The 24,820-nt window shown below is 38.4% G+C and overlaps 2 protein-coding genes across 3 annotated transcripts; one reads left to right on the top strand and one right to left on the bottom strand.

The window, feature by feature from the left end:
- Positions 1-2,779: 2,779 nt before the first annotated feature.
- On the bottom strand, positions 2,780-7,738 carry il10ra (interleukin 10 receptor, alpha). 2 transcript variants are annotated; one of them, XM_042414110.1, is made up of 8 exons: positions 7,564-7,738; positions 7,201-7,459; positions 6,493-6,613; positions 6,041-6,210; positions 5,768-5,913; positions 5,317-5,485; positions 4,868-4,986; positions 2,780-4,639 (listed from the first exon to the last, which is right to left on the bottom strand). In XM_042414110.1, exons 2-8 carry the CDS (start codon positions 7,289-7,291, stop codon positions 3,716-3,718), a joined length of 1,740 nt encoding a protein of 579 aa, XP_042270044.1. In that variant the 5' UTR covers positions 7,292-7,459; positions 7,564-7,738; the 3' UTR covers positions 2,780-3,715. The 2 variants fall into 2 exon arrangements, with proteins under 2 accessions (XP_042270044.1, XP_042270043.1); XM_042414109.1 differs by lacking the exon at positions 7,564-7,738 and having other exon boundaries at positions 7,201-7,487.
- A 3,245-nt stretch (positions 7,739-10,983) lies between these two features.
- Positions 10,984-22,907, top strand: tmprss13a (transmembrane serine protease 13a). Its single transcript, XM_042414712.1, has 13 exons — positions 10,984-11,134; positions 13,997-14,162; positions 14,288-14,392; positions 15,473-15,640; positions 16,346-16,472; positions 16,896-16,991; positions 17,223-17,266; positions 18,110-18,272; positions 18,535-18,713; positions 19,252-19,350; positions 20,846-20,988; positions 21,129-21,281; positions 21,402-22,907. The coding sequence occupies exons 1-13, from the start codon at positions 11,117-11,119 to the stop codon at positions 21,414-21,416; spliced, it is 1,476 nt and encodes a 491-aa protein (XP_042270646.1). The 5' UTR covers positions 10,984-11,116; the 3' UTR covers positions 21,417-22,907.
- Positions 22,908-24,820: the final 1,913 nt, after the last annotated feature.

Raw genomic sequence — 24,820 nt, forward strand, 5'->3', positions numbered from 1 at the left:
ACAAATACATTGTGCTGCTGAGAAGTACTTTTGAGGCAGAGGCAGAGGCAGAATATGAGCAGCTAAACCACAGCAATGAGACAGATCAGTTTTCTTGTAAGCTGCGGGTGACTTCCCTCTAGATTCATATATCATGGTACTTTCTATTGTTGGTGAAACTTGTCTCATAGGTTTCCTTTAATAAAACTAAAACATACTAATCTGTATTTGGTGTTTATCTAATGTGAGCTTGGAGTTTTGTTTCACAGCTGTGACTGAAATTATTTCAGATATTTTCAGGTTCCCCTCTCTGTGTTGATACGATATTTCATAGGACAGAAACATAAATGGCAGATGATCATGGAGTTGGCAACTTTTCTCTGCAATTTTTCTTTGAGATCAAAGGTAGACTTTTTATGCAGCTGCAATTTGAAAACTTGAGTCTGTTGTCATGATAACACAAATTAAAGCCAGTCAGAAGAAACTTCACCTTTCTATAACTGGGTCCCATAAAACACTGCCTGCAAATGTTGATCACTTGTGAATCTACACAAAACTTCCACACACCAACACAACCTTTTAATTCAGGAGAAACATTTATCAACACATGATTAGCCCTGTCTGACATATTTTCATATCAGTGATGTGATAAGAATCCATTTTTAGTTTTTACCCGATGCAGCTGTGCTAATTTTCACACCTCCAAACATGTCACGTGACTGAATCTGCATCCTGAGCTACAAACAGTTACTGAACATTTGATATGCATGTATTATAGCACTGTGCTACAGACTGAACTGAGTTACAGTATCATGCCCAGTGTTTTTTTGTAGAGCAACACTGTTTTAATATCTAGTTTTAAGAGCTTCACTGTTTTATTTTATATTTTGCTCACACTATACTTACTCCCAACAAGTTTAATTTAGTTAGTAATGTATCGAATAACAACAAACTAGCAAAAATGAAGTATTATTCCAGCATAGGAATACTGATTGCACTTGATGCTGCAGATCAGCTGTTTGGGTAGTGTGCCGGTGTAATACAGTGCATGGCATGCGTAGGAATACGGAAGTTTTACGTTGGGAAAATGTAATGCCAAAGGAAAAGGCTGTCTGATGGCAAGGTAATGTGGTGAAAATATTCTAAATATAGCGTACACTTAAACTAATATTGACTTTTTTAGGTGGGCCTTTATTTGGGTGGCTAAAATATGTTTTGCTGCTGGCCCCGTCCACAGCAGTACATTGCTTAGCTTCTGTGCTGGTACTCTTGCCTGCTTCTCCAAACTGGAAGCATGCCGACCCAAATTTACTGCAGGTTATACACAGACTATGGATAACAACCTCATACAACCCCATTTAAAAAAATATGAACTATCCCGTTAAAGGATAAGGCTGGTGATTTTCTATATTTTTCTTATTGTCAACAAATCTCATATGCAGAGCCAAATCAAGAGTGAACTCATCCTACTTACAAGTATTGTGTGTAAATCCAAAGCCTTACATATTGTAATCCTCTGTGCGGTAGACCTCCGTTGTTGTCCAAAAACTATTTAAAACACATCAGTGAGCCACACTGTTGCACTGGTCGACATGTTCCTTCACCCCGAAGATTACGGTCACGTTAGTTTGTTAGTTTACATTTACAGTACTTATGCTAGCTTGTTGTACTACATATCACAATCACTTGACTTTGTACTGAAGTTCTTTCGGACATTTACAGTGTAGCACAAAGTCAAGAGGTTGTAATATATAGCTTAACAAGCTAGCGAAGCTCCGTAAATGGAGCCCCATTCCTGCATATGTGCAGTGACGTCTGCTGTACAAGAGAGTTCTTTCCTGAGACTCCTGAGAAAATGTGATTGCTCTTATTAGTTTTCAGAGCCGTTCCTAGACAGACTACAGAAGCCATTGCCTTTGGGATGAGGGAACTTGTCACCCAATGCAAAGGTGTGACTCATTGACGTGTTTTTAATAGTTTTTGGACAACAACAGTCTAGGACACAGAGGAATACACACAATACTTGTAAGTAGGATCAATTCATTGTTGGTTTGACCCTGAACATAATATTTGTTTACAATAAGAAAAATATAGAAAATCACTAACCTTATCCTTTACTTGGAACTTGGAGGCGACAGGGCAGATACACATTGCCTAGAAGTTGGTGGGTGGAGGATCAGTAGGGGCCTAAAACCTTTTTTATTTTATCCCAGGGCTTCCTAACAGGTTAATCCAGCAATGCATGGAGTGATAAAAAAGGGATTATCTATGCTTTTCATTTGGGGATGCACAGAGAACATGCAGGGCAAAACCAGTAACATGTGATACTTTGCAGTTTCAGATTTTTTTTCTCACCCTTTAGGATTAACCAAATGTTGTCTCACTTCCCTGCACTTTATGCTGCACATAGAGAAATACAGTAGGTCACATGATTTTTCTACCACTGTTATGGATCTGGTTTATCTCAATAACGAACTGCATTTACCCACAAATAGTGTGAAGATATAGTTTCACTGAGGTAAATGTTGAATACCTGAAAATTCAGTCCTGGCCGCATTTGTTTTCTCTGCTGTTAATACAATGAGGGACTTTTTTAAAACTGATTAGAAGCCTAAAAGAGGAAGTATCTTAGTTTAGACGCTTCGAAACTACTGCTCTGGTTCTTGTACAGAATTTGCATATGGGGATCCCATATATAGCTAAGTGATATATAACGTTTCATTTCCAGTAGGTATCACGTTACAGGGTTTTCCTTGTGTGTGCTTGTTTTGTTGAGTCATGGTTTCTGAAATCCACATCAGTTGTTTACCCATTGCTTTTTTTATTTTTCTTATAAATGTACAACATTTACAGAATATTCCACTGAAACAATTTCTTTTAATCACTTGTAGAAGAGCAGCGTCATATGTTTAAAACAATAGACAGTATATAAACAGCTTTTTTCATGACACATAATAAATAATTTAAACAGGCATGTAGCTAAAAGAAAGGTCAGAAGTGTAGGCCTCAGACATATCAAACTCACTTGCTGAGTCAGAGAGAAGTAAAAGAATCTGTAACAAAATGTCCGGCACATGATTCAATGATTGAAATGTTTGTTCCTTAATTTTGCTTTTTGCTTGACACAATTTATATGGCACAAGCTTGTTGAGTGATATTTTAAGAAGCTAGTCTAACAATATTTCTGATTGAATAGAAATCTATTTCAAAGTGCCTCTCAAGTAATTTATTTAATGATTGAATAGTGGCAGTGGCAAGCAAGCAAAAACACATTTCAGAAACTTAAAGAGTTGGTTACTGACATAGGGAATTCAATTGCCGGCAGATGTGGGAGGTTGGGAGAACTCGCAAAATGTCCAAAAGCACGTAACTGTTAAACTGTAGCTCTGCATTGCTCCCCACACCAGTTTCACTTCCGGCATATTGCATTTTTTTCAGCTGTCAATATAGTCAGTAAAACGGGTAGAATGACGTCCTTGACATTACAGACTCTGTACAGACAGACTCTTGAGACACCAACCAAGCTGAGACACCAAACCACAGCCAGCAGCTTTGTGGTCTTACCCCTATTTCCATCCAATGTTCAACAACAGCCTCCCCAAATACGGACTAATGCTTCATTTTCATGATTCACAAGATGTCTAATGAAGCAAAAGGGAGTGTATTGCTCCAATATAGCTCTCAGACAAGTCATGTAATCACGTTTCTATGAATAGCGTTGTTGCATTCCAGTGTATCAGTCAGTTGTCAGCTGTACATCACAGAGAGAGAGGGGAACATTGTTCATATTGATGTCCTGTCCTCCCTCCACTAGGGTCTGTGGTGACAGAGCTGATAGCAGAGGGAAAGTCTCCCCCAGATGTATAAAAGTTGTTTCGAAGTCACTCATCATGACCGTGTCCATTTGTGTTCTAGGATAACTTGAAATTGTGAGCTCCTCTTTGTAAGAGTCAATAATGTCACATTTGCCGCTCAATAGTCCATTTTCAATACACACAGCTCTGTATTGTTTGATCATATCTGTTTCACTGAGGCCTTGTTTATGGCACCAAGTGCACTGACCTGCTCCTGAGCAGATACACAATTGAGGCCCAGCCCTGTAACCTGTGACCACTTCGGCCAAAACTGGATCAGGAATTGTCTGTTTAAGCACTTCCTCATCATCATAGACACGAATCTGCACAGTTGAGCGGCTCTGGCTGTGGTAATTACCACCAGCAACAAACTCTTTCAGAGGTTCGCTGTCCAGTGCATCCAGATTCAAGGATGAAGAATCAAGCTGGTTGCCCAGCCCCACCCCACTATCCTCCCTCTTCCTAACTGTGTCAGTGTTAGTCCTCTTATCCTGCAGGGGGTAATCTGTCTGACTGCTCTCTGGTCCTCCCATGCTCCCACAGCCACTGTCCTCTTGTCTCATTGGAGGACTTCCTTCTCTTTTGGTAGCAGAGGTAGACTTCACGCTGACCCCGCTGTCTGTGCTTGTTCTCCTGTTCTCCTCTCCATTGTTCTCTGTCATGGTAACATGGAGTGTCACTGGGTCTTTGGCAATACAATTTTTCACTTCTGTTCTGTAACTGGAGAGGAACCAGCCTTTGTCTGTGACGACTTCCATCATCCCATCTCCAGGAGTGAGTGGGTGCCAGTCACATAGAGGGGCTTTCTAGTGTGAGAGGAGAGAGGATGTACTTGTCACTTTTAGGAACAAGATTAGTTATGACCTCGGCTAATATCAAGTTTGTGATGTCAGGGGTTTTTTATGACCCAAGTTGTGATCTCCTTTTGCTTTTCCTCTTCATGACAAATGTTGGTTCCCTTTTCTATTTATTTAATAGTACAAGGCTACATGACTGTGTTTCTTCTTGATTTTCTGTAATTACAGTGTACTTACCAATGCAACAGGTGTTTTCTCTGGATGTTTCAGGTAACACAGTAGGATGGTTGCTATAATAGCAATGATGGCCAACACACCCATAATGGACAAGGATGAAACAGCAATCATGAACCACTCTGGAGGGAGCAAAAACACAAAGTTTAGTAGGTGTTTTGGGTGTAAATACAATTACAGCTCTAGATGTAAATCTGTATCATATCATATATCATATCATTTCACATCATATCATATCATATCATATCATATCATATCATGTATATATATGTATATATATATATATATATATATATATATATATATATATATATATATATATATATATATATATATATATATATTTACAGTTGTGTGCCTCATCTCATGTTTATTTTATTGCTGGCATTTTCTTCTGTTTGTTGTGCTAATTTTCTATTGTTGTGATCTTTTCCTCAGTATGTTTTGCTCACCTTGCTCTGGTAGCAGCAGACACTGTGTAGGGGACCAATTGCTGGGATTGCGAGCTCCTTCACCTATTACCTTGATACTGACACAGTACTCTCTCCCCCAATGGAGAGAATTGAAAATCTTGGTCTCCTGATCCTCTCTCCGATCATATTTCATGAATGCAGTGGTATTCTGTAATGTCAGTGTAAATGTCAATTCGGGCAGCTAGCTATGATATGATATGTTGAAACACAGTATTATTTTAGGTACAGATTGTTATACTGCATCATAAACCAAACCAAAACTATAAATGGCATAGTCACATTAACAAGAAAACATTAACAACTTAGATTTAGCTATTGTCTCGTTTTTTTAAATCTGTTTTAAAAGACCTGTCAATCAGTTTAAGAGTGATACAGTAAGTCTCAATCTTTTTTCACAGGTTTTGCCTTTAAACCCTATCCTTAGGCTCACCTTAGGATGGGGTCCTCTTTCCTCCAGTTGGATAGTGTAGGTAAGCCCATAGGGAAAGAGCTTATTCAGAATAGGTTTTTTGTGAACGTAAACTGCTAGAGTGCTGGACGTAGCCCACAAAGTGAAGGAGGGAGGCTGCAGTTTACCTATAGGAACAGAGAAAGGTAAGAAAACGTGTAAAGAATTACCTTATTGTGTGCCTAAATTAAAATACACAATATTTTAATCATGCTACACTGGCATTACACCAAACTGACATACAACTGTGCTTACCGTCGTTTGGGAGAAATCTCGCAAACTTCCATGCAGACTCATCATCTCCGGCCACCAGCTGAACTCTGACCTTGTAGGCAGCACGATGGTCCTCTATAAAGCCGCTCAAGTCACAGTAGGTCTCTGTGATCCCTGTACAGATGGGCACCATTGCATCTTTCTCAACATACCTGAGGACAGAAAAAAACACCATTCACTAACTGGAGAGAGTTGAGCCATTGCATAATACATGGTGAAATAAAACCTAAAATTTTAATAAAAGTCATCTTTAACAATTAGCCATTCTTCTTCATTAATGAATCAGTGGACAAATATGACAAAGCAAAGAGCAAATCTAAGCTGCTCAGAGGAAAAGAAAAAAATAGAGAATGGTGGAAAATTTGAATTGCAAAACAGGATGCTGTAACTCTGAAGTAAAAGTGTCATTATTGGTATTGTGAAGTAAAACATACTTTGACATTTGTACATTGTACTTGGTGTTTGAAGGGGCATCTGCAGAACGGTTCCAATACACTATTACCTCCTCATCCAAAATATCCAACCACAGTTTATCAGGCTTAGGGATGTCCAGTCCTGCCACAGAAAAAAAGGAAGATTATGATGTGCATTCATTATTCATTATTACAAAAATGTCTACAAATAAAGTACAGTTCTCATCTGGCCGAGAGAGGAGACATTTGTATCATATCAAACGAATGCTGTGTGGAAGATGTGGTTAGGAGGAGAAAAGGAAGTCTGGCTGCCAAAAAGACGCACAAATCTTGCAAATAATTTATGGGATCTCTGATCATAATGAGATTGTGGTTTTTCTGTAAAGGAAACAGAGTTGTATCTATTTCCACTCTAACTGAGTGTTTCTGAGAGAAAAAGAACAATGTGTGATAAATTTGTCCCCGTCCCGACACTTTCCTGATGGAAAGGAAACATATTTTTATCATAAAAAATAAACATTTTTCAGAATGTTTTAATTTAACATACAGAATTTCACATAAATTGATTGAACTGAACAATTCTATAATGATAAACAAACACGATTGTCAGGATAACCATAGTAAGAATATATTTGTTTCATTTAAATACAAAGCAAAATTTAAATAGACACATAAAACATTCAGATATATTGAGACTTCAGATATAGTGTAATAAAAGTTGTTAATTACCTGATACACTGCTTATTGAAATAATCAGTAAGACAAGAATTGGTGTCTTGTTCCTCATATCCATTTTTGGTATTTGGAGAGATATCATCATTCACTCATAAATCGTCATGATCCATATAGTAGCCGCCAATAAAGTCTCGTATTCCAAGCGTTATCCAGAAAAATTCTATGTAACTGTGCAGAATAACATTCAATTGTTGATAACTGTTGACTGAAGGGACGCAGCTGTTCTCTCACTGATACTGTGCCGACTGTTCATCTGTGGAAGAAATGAAAAGAGGTAGCTTCTTTTTCCCTGATGGCATTATCTACATAACCCTCCCCAGATACCTTCCTCTATTGCTTAAGCCCCCTCCCACTCACATGATGCGTTTCCTGTTATGACTATAGTGACGCTGTGCAAAGTTTCATCTCTCTGTCCTCTCCCAGCAAACTTTTTCCTTCTCTTTTTTCTTTTTCTTTTCCTCTTTCTTGACTTTCAAGAGGTTCATGATGTTCCATACGCTGCTATCAAGGGCTTTCAGAAAAAAAAAACTGTGAGGCTCAGATACAAGAAAAGGGAAGAGTTCAGAAATTCCCTTTCCTTTTTTTAAAAAAAACCAAAAAAAAAAAACCCTATATGGTAGCTATAGATAAAAGAGACATTCTGATGCTTTCAAATATAATTAGTATCCTTTAATTTCTTAGTTTCCCTAATGAAAAAGATATGGTTTGAACCAGTGGCAAACACATCTATGTCTAAAGTTGCCTGTGTTTAGTTTGCATGTGCATGTGCGTGCCTGTTTCATTACAATAACTATCTTTTCCTGTGCTAGTCTCTAAAACCTCAGTTGTGGTTAGCTGCATTGCAAATATGTTATACAAAGACCACAGGCAGAGATAGCTGTGAGGAGAACCACTCAAAACACACATTCATACTAGCTAGAATTTGAATGTATGTTTATTTTTTAAGTGCAATAAAAGCAAAACAACCTTGACTGAGAGGTAGGATATCACTTGTTTTGTTGGTAAAACATATGTCATGATTGTTGATTTTTCTTCTGAAATGTGTAGCCAGGGGAGGGAATACATATTAGTGTTTAAAAATGACCTATAACCACTTGTTTATGACTCTTAAGTGATATTTGTATGACCTTTTAAAATACTAATCAAGAAAGTGGAATATCTGTTGACATCTACAGTTTCAACAAAACACGGTGACTGTGGGACCATATTTCCTCATCTTACCCACACAATGAACTTTTCACCATTTTGTTGTTATCACTTTTCTGTAGATTTTAAAAGGAAATGTTTGATAAAAGGTTATTGTGGGTGGATATGAGTTATGGGTTTCTTTCATCATATTAGCCTGACGTTGGCAAATTACTCAAGACAATGTATGCACTGGTCACCAGTTAATAATCATTTAACCAAAGATTATTATCTAGTAAATGCACTTTCTCATACTGACTTGTCAGTATTTCCATGAAACAATGTAGACTTAGTGTACAAACAAGATGTAAAACTTTCACCTATATGTCTGAATTTTCCTTTCACCTTAAGATACTAGATAATAAATCTGTAATCACAGGATGGATTTATAGCACAACTGCTCTAAAACTAATGAGATGTTTATTGTTCAACCAACCAAACTATCTTGCTTTTCTCCTCCCTTTGCTCAGGTTTTTCTCATGACCTTATTTAGTGACTAAATACAATGTTTGTCTCATTCACAGGACACACTTTTTTGAAATTCTTTTAAAGTGCTTTCAATTCTGAGAAAGTGCTTTGCCATTAAATGTAGCCAAATATATCATCCTGGTTTCCCCTTGTGTTTCTTATGTCCTTTGGTGTTTCTGCCTCACATGTGTGTGAGTTTTACTTCCTAGTAAATGCAAAAACACTAAACCACATAACTAGGTATTAGTGTTCTTTTTAGTTTCTGTCTTGCAGATGGACAGAGAACTGGGAGGTGTGGGGGTCATGATCTGTGACACCTAAATGTCACAGATCATGTGTTGTTCAGAAGAGGAATTTTCCACACAAGTCACTGGTACATGAAATGTATATATTATATCACCCTCTAGTGGTCTTAAAAGGTGCACAGATCTTCACATTGAATATTTTTTGGGGCTTCCCATCATCATCGTTCAGTATGCCAGTATTGATATGATTTAGACTGATACAAAGACTGAACATCAACGGTCTTCTGTTTTTCAGCACTCTGAAATGATATATTAATATAGTGAGCTCATCTGCTTAAGATTTGTATATTTTGTGGGGAATTTTGCCTTAACCTAATAATACCAAGTTGAATCAAAGAGGAAACGTGGGAAGAGAGAGAGAGAGTGATGATGTACCACAAAGTTCCTTTGGCAGCTTCAAATTGGGTGGTTATGTGGTATGTGTCTAAAACCACAAGACTACTGTGCCCTATATTCATAACTATGTTCTGTATATTGCTAAAACACAACACCAGATGTTTAGAGTAGAGCTTTAATGTCCCCAAGAGGCAGTTTAGGCAGTTTTTTTTAATACAGCAATGAATAAAAGCAAGAATCAGTACAAAACATAAATGAATAAATACACAGGTTCACCACAAGGTAACTAATTGTCATAATCTACAGAAAGCAGGGTACACCCTGTCGCATCTATAGTTGGAAACAGTCCAAAGCTCATTTGTTTAAAAAGCCAATAGCTGAAGCAATAAAAGACTTCATATATCTGGTGTCCTGATGGCAGCAAATTAAACTAGTGGCAAAGAGCATTTAAATTTTCACCAGGTTTATAGAGGCAGGGCTCCACCTCATCACACTTCACTGGTGAGCTGAGATGTCTCAGGGACAGTCCAGTGTGTCAGGGTGAAAGATGCAGGAACAGCATACACTGAGAAGCAAAACTGAATCGGTGGAAGTGTGCAAAGGGAGACGCAGCAAAGGACAGCCCTTGAGGGAATTCCACAGAGACAGATCGTTCACACATTTTGTTATTGGTCAAGGAACAGACAACAACAGCAGTGATATTTGCAAGAGGGAGCAGTGGTGAGACACAAGGGACTGAAAGAGGAACTAGAGATCATTTGGAAAGTAAATGTAAAAGTGACCCCAGTGGTGGCTCCAAAAGTTTCCAAAAAATCTGAGATCAGAAAGATCACATTTTAGGAAGAGCAAAGATGTTGTGTTGAAGCCTGAAATTCAAAGACAGCAAGTGTTCAAGAGGTTAATGAAAACTCACATACAGTACCACCAATATGAGTGAGGGAACCTTTCAAACAATAGAGTTACATTTACAAATTTGCACACATGTTAGTCATTAACTTAATTTCCTCACAGAATTCTTTTCTTTCTTGAACATTTCCTTGAACTGTCTATCAGCGTATGTGTGCATAATACAACTTTTACAGATAAAACATCCTGCATTAAAATGAAATAAGGGAGCTTTTCATTGTGTGTGAAAAACATTCAGTCTCAGCCTTTTCTTCTTTTTCTCTTGGAGTCTGTGGAGAGGAAGCCATTTTGGTTCAGGGCCCTGACAGCTCAGCTGGAGTCATTTGAGCTGTAATGCAGCTTCATACTGTCAAACAAGCTTTGACTGTCTCAGGCTTCCACGAAACCGGTCTGGCAGGTGGGAAACTGGTGCACTGGACACGCCCGTCACTGTGAGAAGAAGAATAAAGGATTGAGAGAATGAGGCTGGAGGTGGGAGGTGTTAGGAGGGAGGGGGAAGGCAGACCTACCTGAGAATGCTCAAATGAAGGTCAGTAACAAATGCACAGCAGAGTTTAAGGAGAAGAAAAGAAAAGAGAGAGGATAGGAGAGGTGTTTAATGTGGCACCACCATGCTCTAACCACTGCTGTGTGACTGAGGAAACACCTGGATGTGAAAAAGCTCCACCTGCTCTCACCTCCACTCTCCACTCTGTGCTGCCCTAAGTACGATGGCAAAGTATGACCCGGTAAGTTCTCCATTTATCCTTTTCCTGCTTTGTTATAGGGTAAAACCCCTTCTTGTTGCAACAGTGTGCCCTCTGCTTCTACTTTCCTCTTTCCTCCAAAAAATACTCAAACTGTACCTGTCACTCTGACTCTGAATGATGGTTCCTGTTGAGTTTGTCTGCTCCCTGTTCGCTCTGTACAAGTTTCAGTGTGTTGTGTTATCTGTAAAACCTGTGTGTCCAGAAGGCTGAAGAGTGCTGTTGATTACAGGCCATTGGTTTACATAAGACGTTTCAATTTACCTGCCAAACAGCAGGTAGGAAGGGAGTTATAGGTTTTCCCTAAGTAAGCTGTTGTTATTAAGGGTTTCTGTCATTACTTTCTATAGGGTATCACTTTTACACTTTGCTTGAAACTCTTTATAACACTTTATCAAACATTGTATCTCTGTTTTTCTGTAGTGTATACATCCCTGTACAAAAAGCCCAGTTTTTAACTTTGTGACAATGAGTTTTTCAGGCAATTCAATGGGTTTTTAAAGTGTTTATTAAATTGTTTATTTAGCTGAAAAGGTAGGAGAACCCATAAAAGAACACTTTCTCCCTCAGTTTATCTGAAAAATTGTAAATCAGCACTGTTGCCTCTATCTATTCTGTACTTATATCACCAATTGTAACATATACACATGAGAGTATAAGGATAAAATGTATTGTATATTGTACAGATATTAAACATACAAACTTATGATTTTAGCAAAGCCCACATAACAGCTGCACAGCACTATAAAAATGTAGCAAATGTGTTAGCTCGATTTTACACAGAACTGACTGACTCCTTGACTTTTCCTATCAATCTATCTTGTGACAACATCACAGTCACAACTTGACCTCACTAATGACAAGCAGATAATGTATTAAATACACAGCAAATAATTTGATATTCAAATTTTTGAATGTCTCTGTATTCTGTATACTACAAGAGTTAAAATGGGTTTTGGTTGCAAATAAGTTCAGATCATCACATGTCCGACAGAAATGCAGCGGCCTGATTTGTGTCTACTTTGATTTATTTTCACCCCAACAGTTTGGGAAAAACATAAGAGGACACTTCTGTTTCCCATTTTATGTCACACATCTTTGTAACTTCATATGATTATAGTTGTTGTTTGAGTGAAAAATTGACCTTTCAAAAGTCATGTGAACCCCTAATCTTTTAATTTTACAGTATTTTTCCATGATAATGGCCGACAGGCAAACTATGCAAGATGATCCATGTGTACTCTTTTGGGAAATATGATGAACCTAGTCCTCCACCTATTTCGGCTCAGTCATTTCACTTCAGTTAAGTAGGGTGCCTATAGGCGAATTTTGAAACTTGACCGGCATGCAATAGAACTGGTCTTATGAAACACTTTTGTCAGCAGGTCTCCCCGCAAACCACTCAGTGCCACCACCACAGATTAATTCCTTTCTTTTTTTGACTAAGGATTCTCCTAGTTTATGAAGGTGTGACCCCAGTGATGAATGAAGAAGAGTCACAACAGCTATGGAGAAGCCATGGTTACTGGCTGTTGGGAACTAAATCTTAGCTTTCTCTGCACTACAGACAGATTCATAAAGCCTAATTGAACTCCCTAATTTACCTACCTAGTTTACCCTAATTCTGTCAGTACATTTCACGGTAACACCATCAAAACTTTTGCAATAGAGCTTCTGATTGTATTAATTCTGGCCTATAACAAAACTTGATCACAAAAAAAATCTGGCTCCCGTGCATTAAATCTGAACCTAATGACAGTATTGGATCACTTTCTGTAAATGCAGAGGTGACACTACAAATAAGTGATCAGGTCACATTGAGCTCAAACAAGTTTAGTCAGATAACAAGCTGCATTCGGGAACATTTATATCTCTGCTTTAATCTTTCCGAGTTGCATTGCACAGATCAAAAAACTTAGCAAAACCCACATAGCAGCTGCATAGTGCTATAAAAAATTAGCAAATGTGTTAACTCAATATTACTCAGTCACTGACTGACTCTTTTACCTTTCCTATTAATCTATCTTATGACAACAACACAGTTTACAGTAGCTAAACTTAAATCTCATTCCAGGAAGCAGGAAGTGAAAATCATTTAAACCATGAAACATGGAATACACTTTGAAAAGTTGCAATCATTGTGGTAGAAAAAAGATATACACAGAGGCAGATATGAATCACAAGCAAACTTAGAAGTTATTGTTTTAACAGGGGAAAAGTCTGACTAACCTATGTGACCTACAGTATCTGTTTACCATGAGCCATCCACATTAAACTGATGGTAGAGCTTCAGCCAGTGGGTTAAAAGCACTGTTACCTCATTGTTTCAGTCACCTTCGTTCTCCCTGTTACTTCTCATTTGTTAGTGGATGTTAACCTACCTATCCCCAAAAAATTCAAGTACTGATAAAATCCTTTGTCTGAAATCCTGGCTACTGGGAGCTGTGAATCAAAAAGGGCAGAGGAGATAGCATGAATAGAAAAATGAGGAAATGAACAGCAGAAAACCTGATCTTTTAGTCACAGTTGCCAGGATACATCACTTGAGTCTTTGTGCATAAGGTTGTTACCTGGGTGTGGACTTAAACATAGACTTGATAATAATGTGAGGGTCACATGGAGGACAATGCGTTACGTGCTTTGTCTTGGCAACCACAAACATGCAAGGTATTTGCTTAACTATTGTCTGTTTATCTACTTGTTTTATTCTTATTAGATATAGGATGGTGTGTTGTTTCCAAGGGTAATTGATGAAACAGTAAAGAATTATTACACTTAGAAATGTCTGTGTATTTAACAACCTTTTGCTTTCTGTTATTTACTTTTCCTCTATCTTTTCCTCAGAACGAGCCCCCTCCTCCTTACTACTCTGTTGCCGTGCACACACTGCCCCCCCTCAAGTCCTATGAGGAGGTGGTGTATGGTCCAGGCCTGACACCCCCCACACAGCCGCATTACATTCCCCAGTACCCGCCACCTGTGGTAGTTCCCCAAGTCCCACGTTCAATACGTGAGTGTAGTTGCAGCATGAATCCATATTGTCCTGAAACTACAATGAATACAAGGTGTACAGACAGAACAAATGGAGTCACTTCAAGAATATTTAATGTGTTTGTTTTCTGTGTCTCTGTACAGCCCCCAAGAGGAAGAGATGCTGTGAGAATAATGCACAGTGTTACGGAGGATCAGGGGGAATCTTACTGGTGCTTGGTTTGCTGGCTCTGGCCATCTGGCTTGGAGGTATACAGATCATACAGATTACCAAACATTGTCATTAATATTCATTTGCTGCTCTAATTTATTCAAAACTATTGTAAGTGCATGCAAAGTATATGTTAGTCACAGTGTTTCTATTGCCCTTGTGCTTCTCATGAGCTATAGTCAATTTGCATGCATTTTGGTAACATGTTGTAATAAGGCATACCTTTAAAAAGGGTTTGTAAGTTGGAACAAATGGCTTTATTACCTAATCATTTTATGCTTTATTGAGCAGTAATAAGCAATTCAGAACTACATTTGACATTTTGGGAAATGGCAACCAATCCTCTTCTAGCATTCTCTTCCACATTTAGCATTGCTTTATCTTTTTAACCTATTGTATTTATATATAAAAAAGAACTTAATACATATAATTTTAAAAAGCACTCCATTGATCAATGTAATAAGTATACATAGTAAATGCAATTAATAAACATAATAAAAAACATAATATTTAATATCAATATAAAATTGTTCTATATGATTACAACTATTATATTGTTAGAGAAATGTCACTATCTGTTTACAACTACATTATAGTTTATTCATTCATTTATTTATTTATATACTACTAAATCAGGGAAATAAAGGGTCACCAGATTTTTTATTTTTATTTATATTACAAAGTAGGAGAAAATACAATAACCACAAATTACAGAAATACTGTACAAGATATTGTCTGGGATTGTGCAAAATGTTCACAGTATAATCAATATAAACGGTGCATGTAATGTGCACATGTCAGTAATTTTACTGCAGTTTTAATTTAGTTTGAGCTGTTACATTTGTTCAGTGCTAGAATAGAAAAGAAAATGTATGGGAATTGGATCACCTTGGGATGTGAATGAGTTAAAAGAGTATGTAATTATTGAAATATGTTGTCAAATCATTTAAAATAGTGGATTTTCATCAAGTGAGTGAGGAAGAGGTGATGTATTCATGCAAGTAGGTTTTTATTGTTTTTATTTTATTGTTTAGATTTAGTTTTGACTAACTATAATAACCATGGTTCGCTATATCATTCCTGCCACTCATTACTATCCACTCTTCCCCAAATGGCAGTGCGTTATGGCACAAGGGCGGCAACGGCAGTGATCCTCTATGGTAACGAGGACAATGATCACAGAAATGAAAATCAGCCTTTGCCAAAGTATGACACCTGCCCCAACAACACTGTCCAATGTGATGGGATCAGAGACTGCCAACTGGGCTCTGACGAAACAAAGTGTGGTGAGTAAGCACACACACACACACACACACACACACACACACACACACACACACACACACACACACACACACACACACACACACACACACACACACACACCCTAACCTTAACCACTGACTCAAAAATCAGCGTTTTACCAATTGGGGAAACGGCTTTTGTCCCAAATTGCACAAGCCCCGAAAGTAACTTAAGTCATACACACACACACACACACACACACACACACACACACACACACACACACACACACACACACACACACACACACACAAACACATACACACACAGACCTTAATCAGACTAACAGAAGGACAGATGGTGTGGAAGGATGGGTGGACACTTGACAGCTCAAAGGATGTAACCCTCACAACAGAAAACAGGCTGAGTTCTCATACATAGGTTTGGTAATGGGGATAATAGGTAGTGTAGATTAACAAGAAAATTTCTACTGCTAATTAAACTGGTAAAAATAACAACAATTTTATTCATATAATAATTTTAAAGCACAAAGTGCTTCCATGACAGCATGCTTGAATTTGCTTTCTAAGTGAAGCTTTAATTTATTTTTAGTGTTTGATTTTTGGTTTACATTAATTGTTTGTAGCTGCACACAGGTTGAAGACAAGCATATTATGTAAAATATCTTACTGAACCCACTAAAAACATGCAAACTAAGCCTTCTTCTCTTGCTCTCTGTTCCCCAGTGAGGTTCAGCGGTGGCGGCGGTCTGCAAGTCAGGACAGCTGAAGATGGACGATTTCTACCAGTGTGCTACAAGGGCTGGGACCAGAGCTATGCCGACCAGACCTGCGCACAGCTAGGTTTCAGGAGGTAAAGAATCACCAGCTTAAGTTATTTTATTTTATTTACTCAGTTAACAACAGACATAAATGCTGTCAGAGCAGAAAACCCTTTTGAAGACATGTATTACCACTCCCCATCATCATTCTGGCTTCATAAAGGAATGATTTAGCTAGTCATTTTGCCAGAGCCAGTTTCAACAGCAGCTAAAGAACATGTGGGCTTCTGTCTCCGACTCACAATTTACCCACTGAGATCCATCTAATTTCTCCTCACCTGCTGCTGTGTGTTAGAAGTGGAATTGATTCTCCATGGGTCTCTCTGAGGTGTCTCAGTGTGACAGAACCAGAATGAATTTCCAGACCCAGTCAAGCATGGTTTTCGACAAAATGGTCTCTATATGTGCAAGTGTGTCTCTTCTGCTTCCTGAGCGGCCTTTCTCTCTATCTCCAGGTCCTATGTCACCAAAGCGATTAAATCTCAGGAGTCTATTGGTCTAACATTGACCAGCAGACCATCTTCATCTATCCAGAGTGTGGTCAAAGTCAGGTAAATATTTTAATCCCTTATTCCCCCTGTTAATACAGAGCTCAGTCACACATAATCTATGATCTTTTTAATCTCAGTGTATTAGAAAAATATAACTCACAACATGAAATACTGTTCAACTTAACCTCTTCTTTTTATATGCTTAGAATACTACAAAAACAGTGGTAAGGTGCACACTGATGTATGTACTCATGTTGGCTGACATGTTTTTCTCACTGTGGCACTACGTAGTTCTTCCTGTCCAGACCAGGAGACCGTGTCCCTGCAGTGTGTGGGTAAGGAGCCTCCATCTGTTACTACACTCATGTGCCACACACAGTTACATATGAGCTCCCTCTTCCTTCTCTTTTTATGTCACAAACACAAATACCCATGACTGCACACCCACCACAACAACAAAACATGAGGATTTGAACCATGTCATTTGATGCTGATCACTGAAATTAGCTGAAATCAGTACTTACCGTCTTTGAATCTTGATTCTGGTTGAATTTTTCAAACAATGATATATACCACAATATGTCAAACATGCAAGCTAGTTCAGTCAACTTTATTGCTACACTTACATAATACTTCGGGCACTGCAACATATATCCAATGCACCCTTTCAATCTTGGTAGTTTACCTAAGCTGTCAGTGCTCTGCTCACTCTTTTGCCCACTCCATGCTTGTTGCCTCAACATTTACCTGTAAGCTATGCTGGCATGTTACTACTGCTGCTGCTTTTCATATTGTTGCATTTCATTACCCCAAGCATCCACCTGTTGGCTCTGATTCAGTTATTATCATCGCTCCCTAATGTGTTGGGCTTGGTGTTTCTTTGTGGGGTGCACATACACACTTTATATATTCTACATCCATATTACGATCAATTATACTATATACTATGACCGAATTATGTAAAACTCCTCACATGTACAAAACAGTCATTAACTCATTTGTTTGATTTGGAAAACAGTTTTGTATAAGCAATAACACAATATGATCATTCTAACACCATCTGATTTCACTGAAAATCAATAAACGATTATATTGTATATTTGCCCTGTTCTGTACAAAAGATGTTTTCACTGTTTCTTTTGTATTGCACAGTATCTCACAATGTCTCTCATTCCCAGACTGCGGTCGGCAGCAGTCTACATCTCGGATCATAGGGGGCAGCGTAGCTAAGTTGGGTCAGTGGCCTTGGCAATTGTCGCTCCACTTCAGAGGATCCCATGTCTGCGGAGGAGTCCTGATCTCCCCTGATTTTGTGCTGACTGCTGCCCACTGCTTCCCAAGGTGAATGTCTAACATCGGAAATGTGTCTTGGCATATTTTTTCACACTTGAGGATTCATGTTTTTTGTTCATTCGTGGCACAGTATTCATACACTGTATTAGTAGAAATTCACATTGTTCAGCTTGTACTGCATTCTACAATGCTGAACTGATGTGTTTCTAAGTTACAATGTGAAGAAAGTCTTCTGTGCTGGAAATATAAGCACCGATTTCAATTCAATGAGTCCATGCTTTCCGCTGAGTAGTCTCTTTCTGTGTTGCAGAAGCAACACCTTTACCCTCTCAGCAGAGTACTGGAAAGTTTATGCTGGAGCGGTATCTCTGGACAGACTACCTCAGCCCTACATGGTTAAGAGGATCATACTCAATGAGAACTACAACACTAAGACTAATGACCAAGATGTTGCTCTGCTCAAACTTACATCTCCAGTTCTTTTTAATGGTAGGTCACACCTTCACTTTGTTAAAATAATGTTGATGTTTATCCTACTTTCATAACAGAGGATGCAGTCATAATTTGGTCAAATGGTGCAACAAAAGCTATACATGTGTAAGTAGTGAATAGAGTGGCTATTTTATATTAATCTACATAACTCAAAAGACATATTATTCATTTTTAATACCTGAATCTAAGAGCTGAATTTGGTCATCACACAGGGACAGTCTGTACATTCATGTATGATTTTTTAATAACACACTAACAAAAACGTAACATGGTGTCTACAGGGTAAATGCATACTAGCAGGACAGTGACTGTCATAGTAATACGTTTCTTGTTGAGGAGTCTGAGCTTTTAAATTCTGTGCTGACTCTACGTTCATTCTCATAATCTGATTTGCCCAGCCCAGTGTGTGTGTGTGTGTGTGTGTGTGTGTGTGTGTGTGTGTGTGTGTGTGCATCTGCCTACAGTACCATCCCTTTGAGAACATAAAATTGTTGTTTTGGTTGCAAAAGTCTATATGTTTTTGTGTTTTATCCAGATAAAGTTCAACCAGCTTGTCTGCCAGCTTTTGACCAGCGATTTTCCCATGGCACCAAATGCTGGACCTCAGGCTTTGGCACCACTGAGGCAGGATCAGGTAAGCTTGAATGAGGAGCAACCCAGTACACTATGAGTGTCACAATACATATAGAGAGGATAGGTGAGATCTGCATCAGGGTGTCATTTACAAGGTCAAAAGCCAGAGTAAACCAAAATAATAATTTAATTTAAAGAAACTTATCTGGAACATTTGAAAGAAAGAACTAAAAGCCAAAGTAGATTAGAGTATTATCTGGCCCTAAAAAGAGATTACGAATTGGAAGAATATCTTTCCACTGTCAGAGACAGAAGGCAGAGACAGATCCTAACCAAGTACAGGCTAAGTGACCACAAATTGGCAATCAAAAAAGGACGACACAAAAAAATCATGGCAATCAATAGAAAACAGAATATGTGGTCACTGTTTGACAGATGAGGCTGAGACAGAGATGCTATGGCAGTCAAGCAGGAGTTAACAGGAGGTGGCTGCCCCACCTCTTTGTAAATTCAGACTTAGCCTAGTTATAATGTAAGTGGGCATTTACACATCACTTAATTAAACTGGATGCACCACACAGAAGTTACATAGAGATTAGTTATAAAATATTTTGTTATTTAACTAGTGACTGCCAGGTGTAACTGTTGTGAAGCTAATTGAACCAACTAACAAAACAGTTGTTTGCTACAAGCTGCTTAAAGTTAAGAGTAAATGCAGTAATATAGAATATGGTTGACATATCTGACCTGACACTTGATGAAATGCTGTTTGATAATAATGTAAAAAATGGGGAGATGTTGAATTACATTTCACAAAAATAACATTAAATTACCTTAAATTACAAAATATTATTCGAATAACATTAGACTAGATGACCAAATAATATCAGCTAGTCAGACATTTCCCACTCATCCTAAAGTGCATGAATATATAAATGCTAAAAATACACATTTCTCCTGGCATGCAACAAAATCATACCCCCATTTAACCCCCAATTAAGTTCAATTTATCATTCACCCCTCTAAAACCCTCTAAAAGTATCTGTGATGCTACAGTGACTTCCTGTTTACCTAGATGATTCTTTTGTTTCGGCTGCTTTACTGATTTCACATTATTAAAGTCTTCAAGCTAATACATTTCTTATGTTTTAATGATGCAACCTGATTTAGTAAATCACTAGTTTGAAACTAGCTACATGCCTGCTGGTAAAGCAGCATGGATGATGTCAGACATTGACTGATGTCTGTCCTGTATATATTGAGGCTGATAGTGAATGAGGAAGATGCATGTAACTCAATATTGATGGCTGGTTGACAGGTCTTGAACTGCAGGGGAAATAAGAACGCACAACACCAAGATTAATCAAATAAGTCAGAGATTAAAGAAAGGAGAAATGACAGTGGACCAGCTGTTGCCATAGCTGTGCATATATAAATCAATAGCTAATCTAATTTTTAAGCTCTCTCTAAAGTTTATTTTTGTCAAGGCAATATTTTATCACAATTTAGATCTTTGTTCGAAAAATAAATGAGCCTATTGTTTTTCTCCAATGCAGGCACTGTCTCCAAGGATCTGATGGAGGTGGTTGTGGACATCATTGATACACAAGTGTGTAACAGCCCCCGTGTGTATGGAGGCCTTGTGACCAAGAACATGCTCTGTGCTGGGGACCTGAATGGAGGCAAAGATTCCTGTCAGGTGAGCAGTCAGTATTAGGGCAGCTGCCCAGTAATCAGATTACATTCATCACACAGATTTCATGCTTTTGAGTGCACTTTGTGCTGTAGTGAACTTTGGAGGAAAACTTCTGTTAACTAAGTATAAACTGTGTTTCCCAGGGTGACAGTGGTGGACCTTTGGTTTGTCAGACAGAGAACCGTTGGTTCGTGGCAGGGATCACCAGCTGGGGAACTGGCTGTGGTGAAAAAAACAAGCCAGGTGTTTACACCAAAGTCAGTAGCGTCTTGCCCTGGATCTATAGCAATATGCAGGTAAGAATGGATCTATGGTAAAAACTGAATGACTAGTAGGAGGGCAATTACAGTATTAGGATGCATTTAGATTTGAGCCACAGGATTTCACCATTTTTACTCCTCCTGTGCCTCCTGCAGCAAGAGAGGCCATGATGTCACTTTGTCTCCTGCTGGTGGTCTGCTTTCCCCCTTCCCCAATGAACCCTGCACTATGAAGTCGTCTTTGAGAGATGGATGGATTCACACATGCAGTAAAAGAATGAATTAGTGAGGAGATACTGTAGACAGAAAAAACAGAGGGATAAAAGGTTGTATGCTGGCTTGGAGATGAAGTATCATGCCACATTTTTAACACATGATTTCTGTCTTGGTGTTCTGCATTATCTATACTCATCCATGTTTGCAACCTTTGTTACAAGGCTGTTTAAGTGTTTTACCTGAACCTGATTATTGATACACATTAATTGATGCACTGATTTCAGTCTTGCATTCTTGATTTTATTCCTCTGTCTCTTGTTGTCTCAGTAATACAGTATATTTATGTTTACTTTCATGTAAAGTGAGTTTTAAAGATGGCTGGCCCTTCTCTCATGTGGTCTGTGCAAATGCAACATAGTCCACTCTGCTGTGATCTCCTTAATATTCTTATAGAAGTGGTTGGAGAGTGAAGCTCCTTAAAGATGATCTATGATTGTAGAGGTGTGTTTTTTTTCCTCAGGGACACATCTCAGGCTTTCCCATGTTGACTATATTAGAATAAAAAAGGACACTTTACTAGCAGTGTGGCCCCAGACACCCTGATTGAGCTGGCACTCTGTATTTGCACCCAAGGCAGGATTACCCACTCTTTATAAGAAATTTGCACCACTTAAGTACAATATCAGCTATGACAGGTTGTCCATCCTGTGGCCCTGGTCTTAAGGGATTTGTGCCAAAATCTAGTTTTAAGACGTTCATTGTTTTAGTTCATATTGTGCTCATTTGTTGTATCAAATTGCACACAGAAAATCTAGGGCAAAGTAGTATTATTCCATCGTAAGGCTGCAAGCAACAGTTATTTTCATTATTAATAGGTCTGACACTGATTTTCTTTAATAATCATTTGGTTGTTCAGTGTATAAAATAGTGAAAAATGCCCATCATTATTCCCTTAAATGCAAGTCAACATATTCAAATTACTTGTTTTGTCTGGCCAACATTCAAAAACCTAAAGGTCATGACTTCACAATCATGAAAACCTGGGAAAACTATTTTACATCCATTACATTTGAGACACTGGTATGAGTGAATTCTTTGGCATTTTTGCTTAAAGAGTAATGACTTCAATTATTAATCAACTGTCAAAATTGTTGCCAATTGATTTTATGTCAATGGACTAATCGATAAATCACCTAATCAATTCAGCTAGTGGGGGGCAATAGGGGCCCAACAACAAACTTTTTCCCTAGGGTCCCATAGGAGGTTAATCCGGCCATGTGTGCACCTAAACCTCTCCTTGTACTCACACTGTGAATTTTTTTCTGAATGTGTTCTTCTCAAATTGTATGGCAATTATGTTCTCTGTGGGTCATATTTATGTGCAATGGTTATGTTGTCTAAGAGATTTTTTTATATTTGTCTAATGTGTGGGAATCACTGGATAAGTCAAATAAATGTGAAGGAAAATAATTGGTCCAGGCTCTCATTATGAAGTGAATTAAACATATGATGAAGCCTGACCACAAGACCTTCACAAGGTGTCAATCACACATGAGGCTGGCACACATAACGCTGGAGGGTCAATGATGGGCGTGCGTGTGTGTGTGTGTGTGTGTGTGTGAGAGAGAGAGGGAGAGAGAGGGAGAGAGAGACAGAGATAGGGTTCATCGCACTGAATAAGGCAGTCACTCCAGGAGCCACATTGTTATCCATCACATCTCTTTTTTTTTCCAGGACAAATAGATGTGAGCAGTGCACATATTGACAGATGAGAATATTTGGAACAAAAGCCTTGTGAGACAAGCTGATTGATTTTTTTTGTGGGTGGATAACAGTTTGTTGGCCAACGGTCAGCTGGAGGAACAAGAGGTAAGTTGATAAGCAGCATTTTTGTGTGTATCAGATATTATTATCATTATCATTATTATTATTATTATTATTATTATTATTATGCCAGAAAATGAGAGTCAATTTTAGGTCTTACTGAGCATAAAAGATGGATAGGAAGACTTGGATTTTCTCATAATTTATTTTTGGTTGTTTATTCTGATTCTGTCATCAGTCCAGTGTAAATAAATCATTTAATTCGCAGTATTGTCAGTGAATCACTCAAAGTTTTAATATTAGCTACATCTTACTAACCAGTAGAAATAGCATTAACAACGCTATTTGTTTGGTGTAATATACCATGAGGGTGTGTCTACCAGCACTGATCACTATAACCTTCACTGGAAAAAAAATGCAAATACGGATCTTCAGCCTTTGAGAAACGTGACCAATTCACTGTGTCTGACACGATTAGTCATTATAAGCCCTGCCACAGTTAGTTGAAAATCAAACATCAAATGTCGTGTATGATGTCACTGCTGTTATTATAAACGCTTATTTGCCTTCACTGAGAGGGGGGAAAAAATCACAAAACGGGTGATGGCTCGCTTTTCTGCTCCGTCTGATGATCCACAGGTTGAGAGACGCAAAAGTGGATGAATGCGCAGACGTCACACATCGGGTGTTGAATTATATAGTGCCAATTGTTTATTCTGAGGCTGTTGTTGAGAGCTGGCAATGCGTGATACCTGAAAGCAGTGCCATGTATGCTGTGCGTTTACATCATAATGGAGAGGTTGGTCAGTGCGTTAGTGAGTGTCGATCTTTGTTGTCGGGGCGCAACATACACAGGTAACAAAAGCCATTGAATTAGCGACAATTTTCACCCGAAGCTGACGTATTTGTTTATAAATGGATGCGTGACGACGTGTCTGGGAGACCGCCTGAATTCCAAGCGAGTAATTCTGACTTTAAAGCTGCGTGCCACACCCCTTCTCTCTGTTAATGAGTGGACTCGAGTTGTCCTTGTGGTTTTTTGTTTTTTTTTATGAGTCCGTCATCTTAACCCATTTTTCGTTCGGCGCCAGAATTTTCAGCTGGAGACAGTTACCATGGAGATAACTGGACACTATGGAAAGACGCACATTGTTGTCATGGCGATGTAACATCATTATGATGGCAGATATAGGGGGCCAGGTTGTTTTTTTTTTCTTTTATGAAGGGTTATGAAGACCTGTTGTGTGAGCTATTTTACAGTTATCTTTTTAATTGGCACCAGAACTTTTGTATTTAGCTTGTTTGGTCATTGGTAAGACACATGTACAACCACAAAAGGGGAGAATGAAAAACACAAAATTCACACAAATATCCATATAGTACCATTTAGGTACATTTTCACTCACTGAATGAAGTTCTGCCTCGTAGAGTGATAGTGATCAGACAATGAAACATGTAGGCACACCGGGGAGAATGACCTCTATCATACAATATAATTTAAAACACCATTTAATCTGTGTCGTTGTGCACAAATA

The sequence above is a fragment of the Thunnus maccoyii genome, chromosome 6, assembly GCF_910596095.1.
Source record: "Thunnus maccoyii chromosome 6, fThuMac1.1, whole genome shotgun sequence".
NCBI lineage: Eukaryota > Metazoa > Chordata > Actinopteri > Scombriformes > Scombridae > Thunnus > Thunnus maccoyii.

Coding starts and splice junctions, on each gene's coding strand:
- il10ra (XM_042414110.1), bottom strand. CDS start 7,291: ATGATGATATCTCTCCAAATACCAAAAATGGATATGAGGAACAAGACA. Junction 6,211..6,492: donor TACAATGTACAAATGTCAAA/GTATGTTTTACT, acceptor TTCTGTCCTCAG/GTATGTTGAGAAAGATGCAA. Junction 4,640..4,867: donor AGAAAACACCTGTTGCATTG/GTAAGTACACTG, acceptor CTCTCACACTAG/AAAGCCCCTCTATGTGACTG.
- tmprss13a (XM_042414712.1), top strand. Junction 15,641..16,345: donor CTCTGACGAAACAAAGTGTG/GTGAGTAAGCAC, acceptor TCTGTTCCCCAG/TGAGGTTCAGCGGTGGCGGC. Junction 18,273..18,534: donor GCTGCCCACTGCTTCCCAAG/GTGAATGTCTAA, acceptor TCTGTGTTGCAG/AAGCAACACCTTTACCCTCT.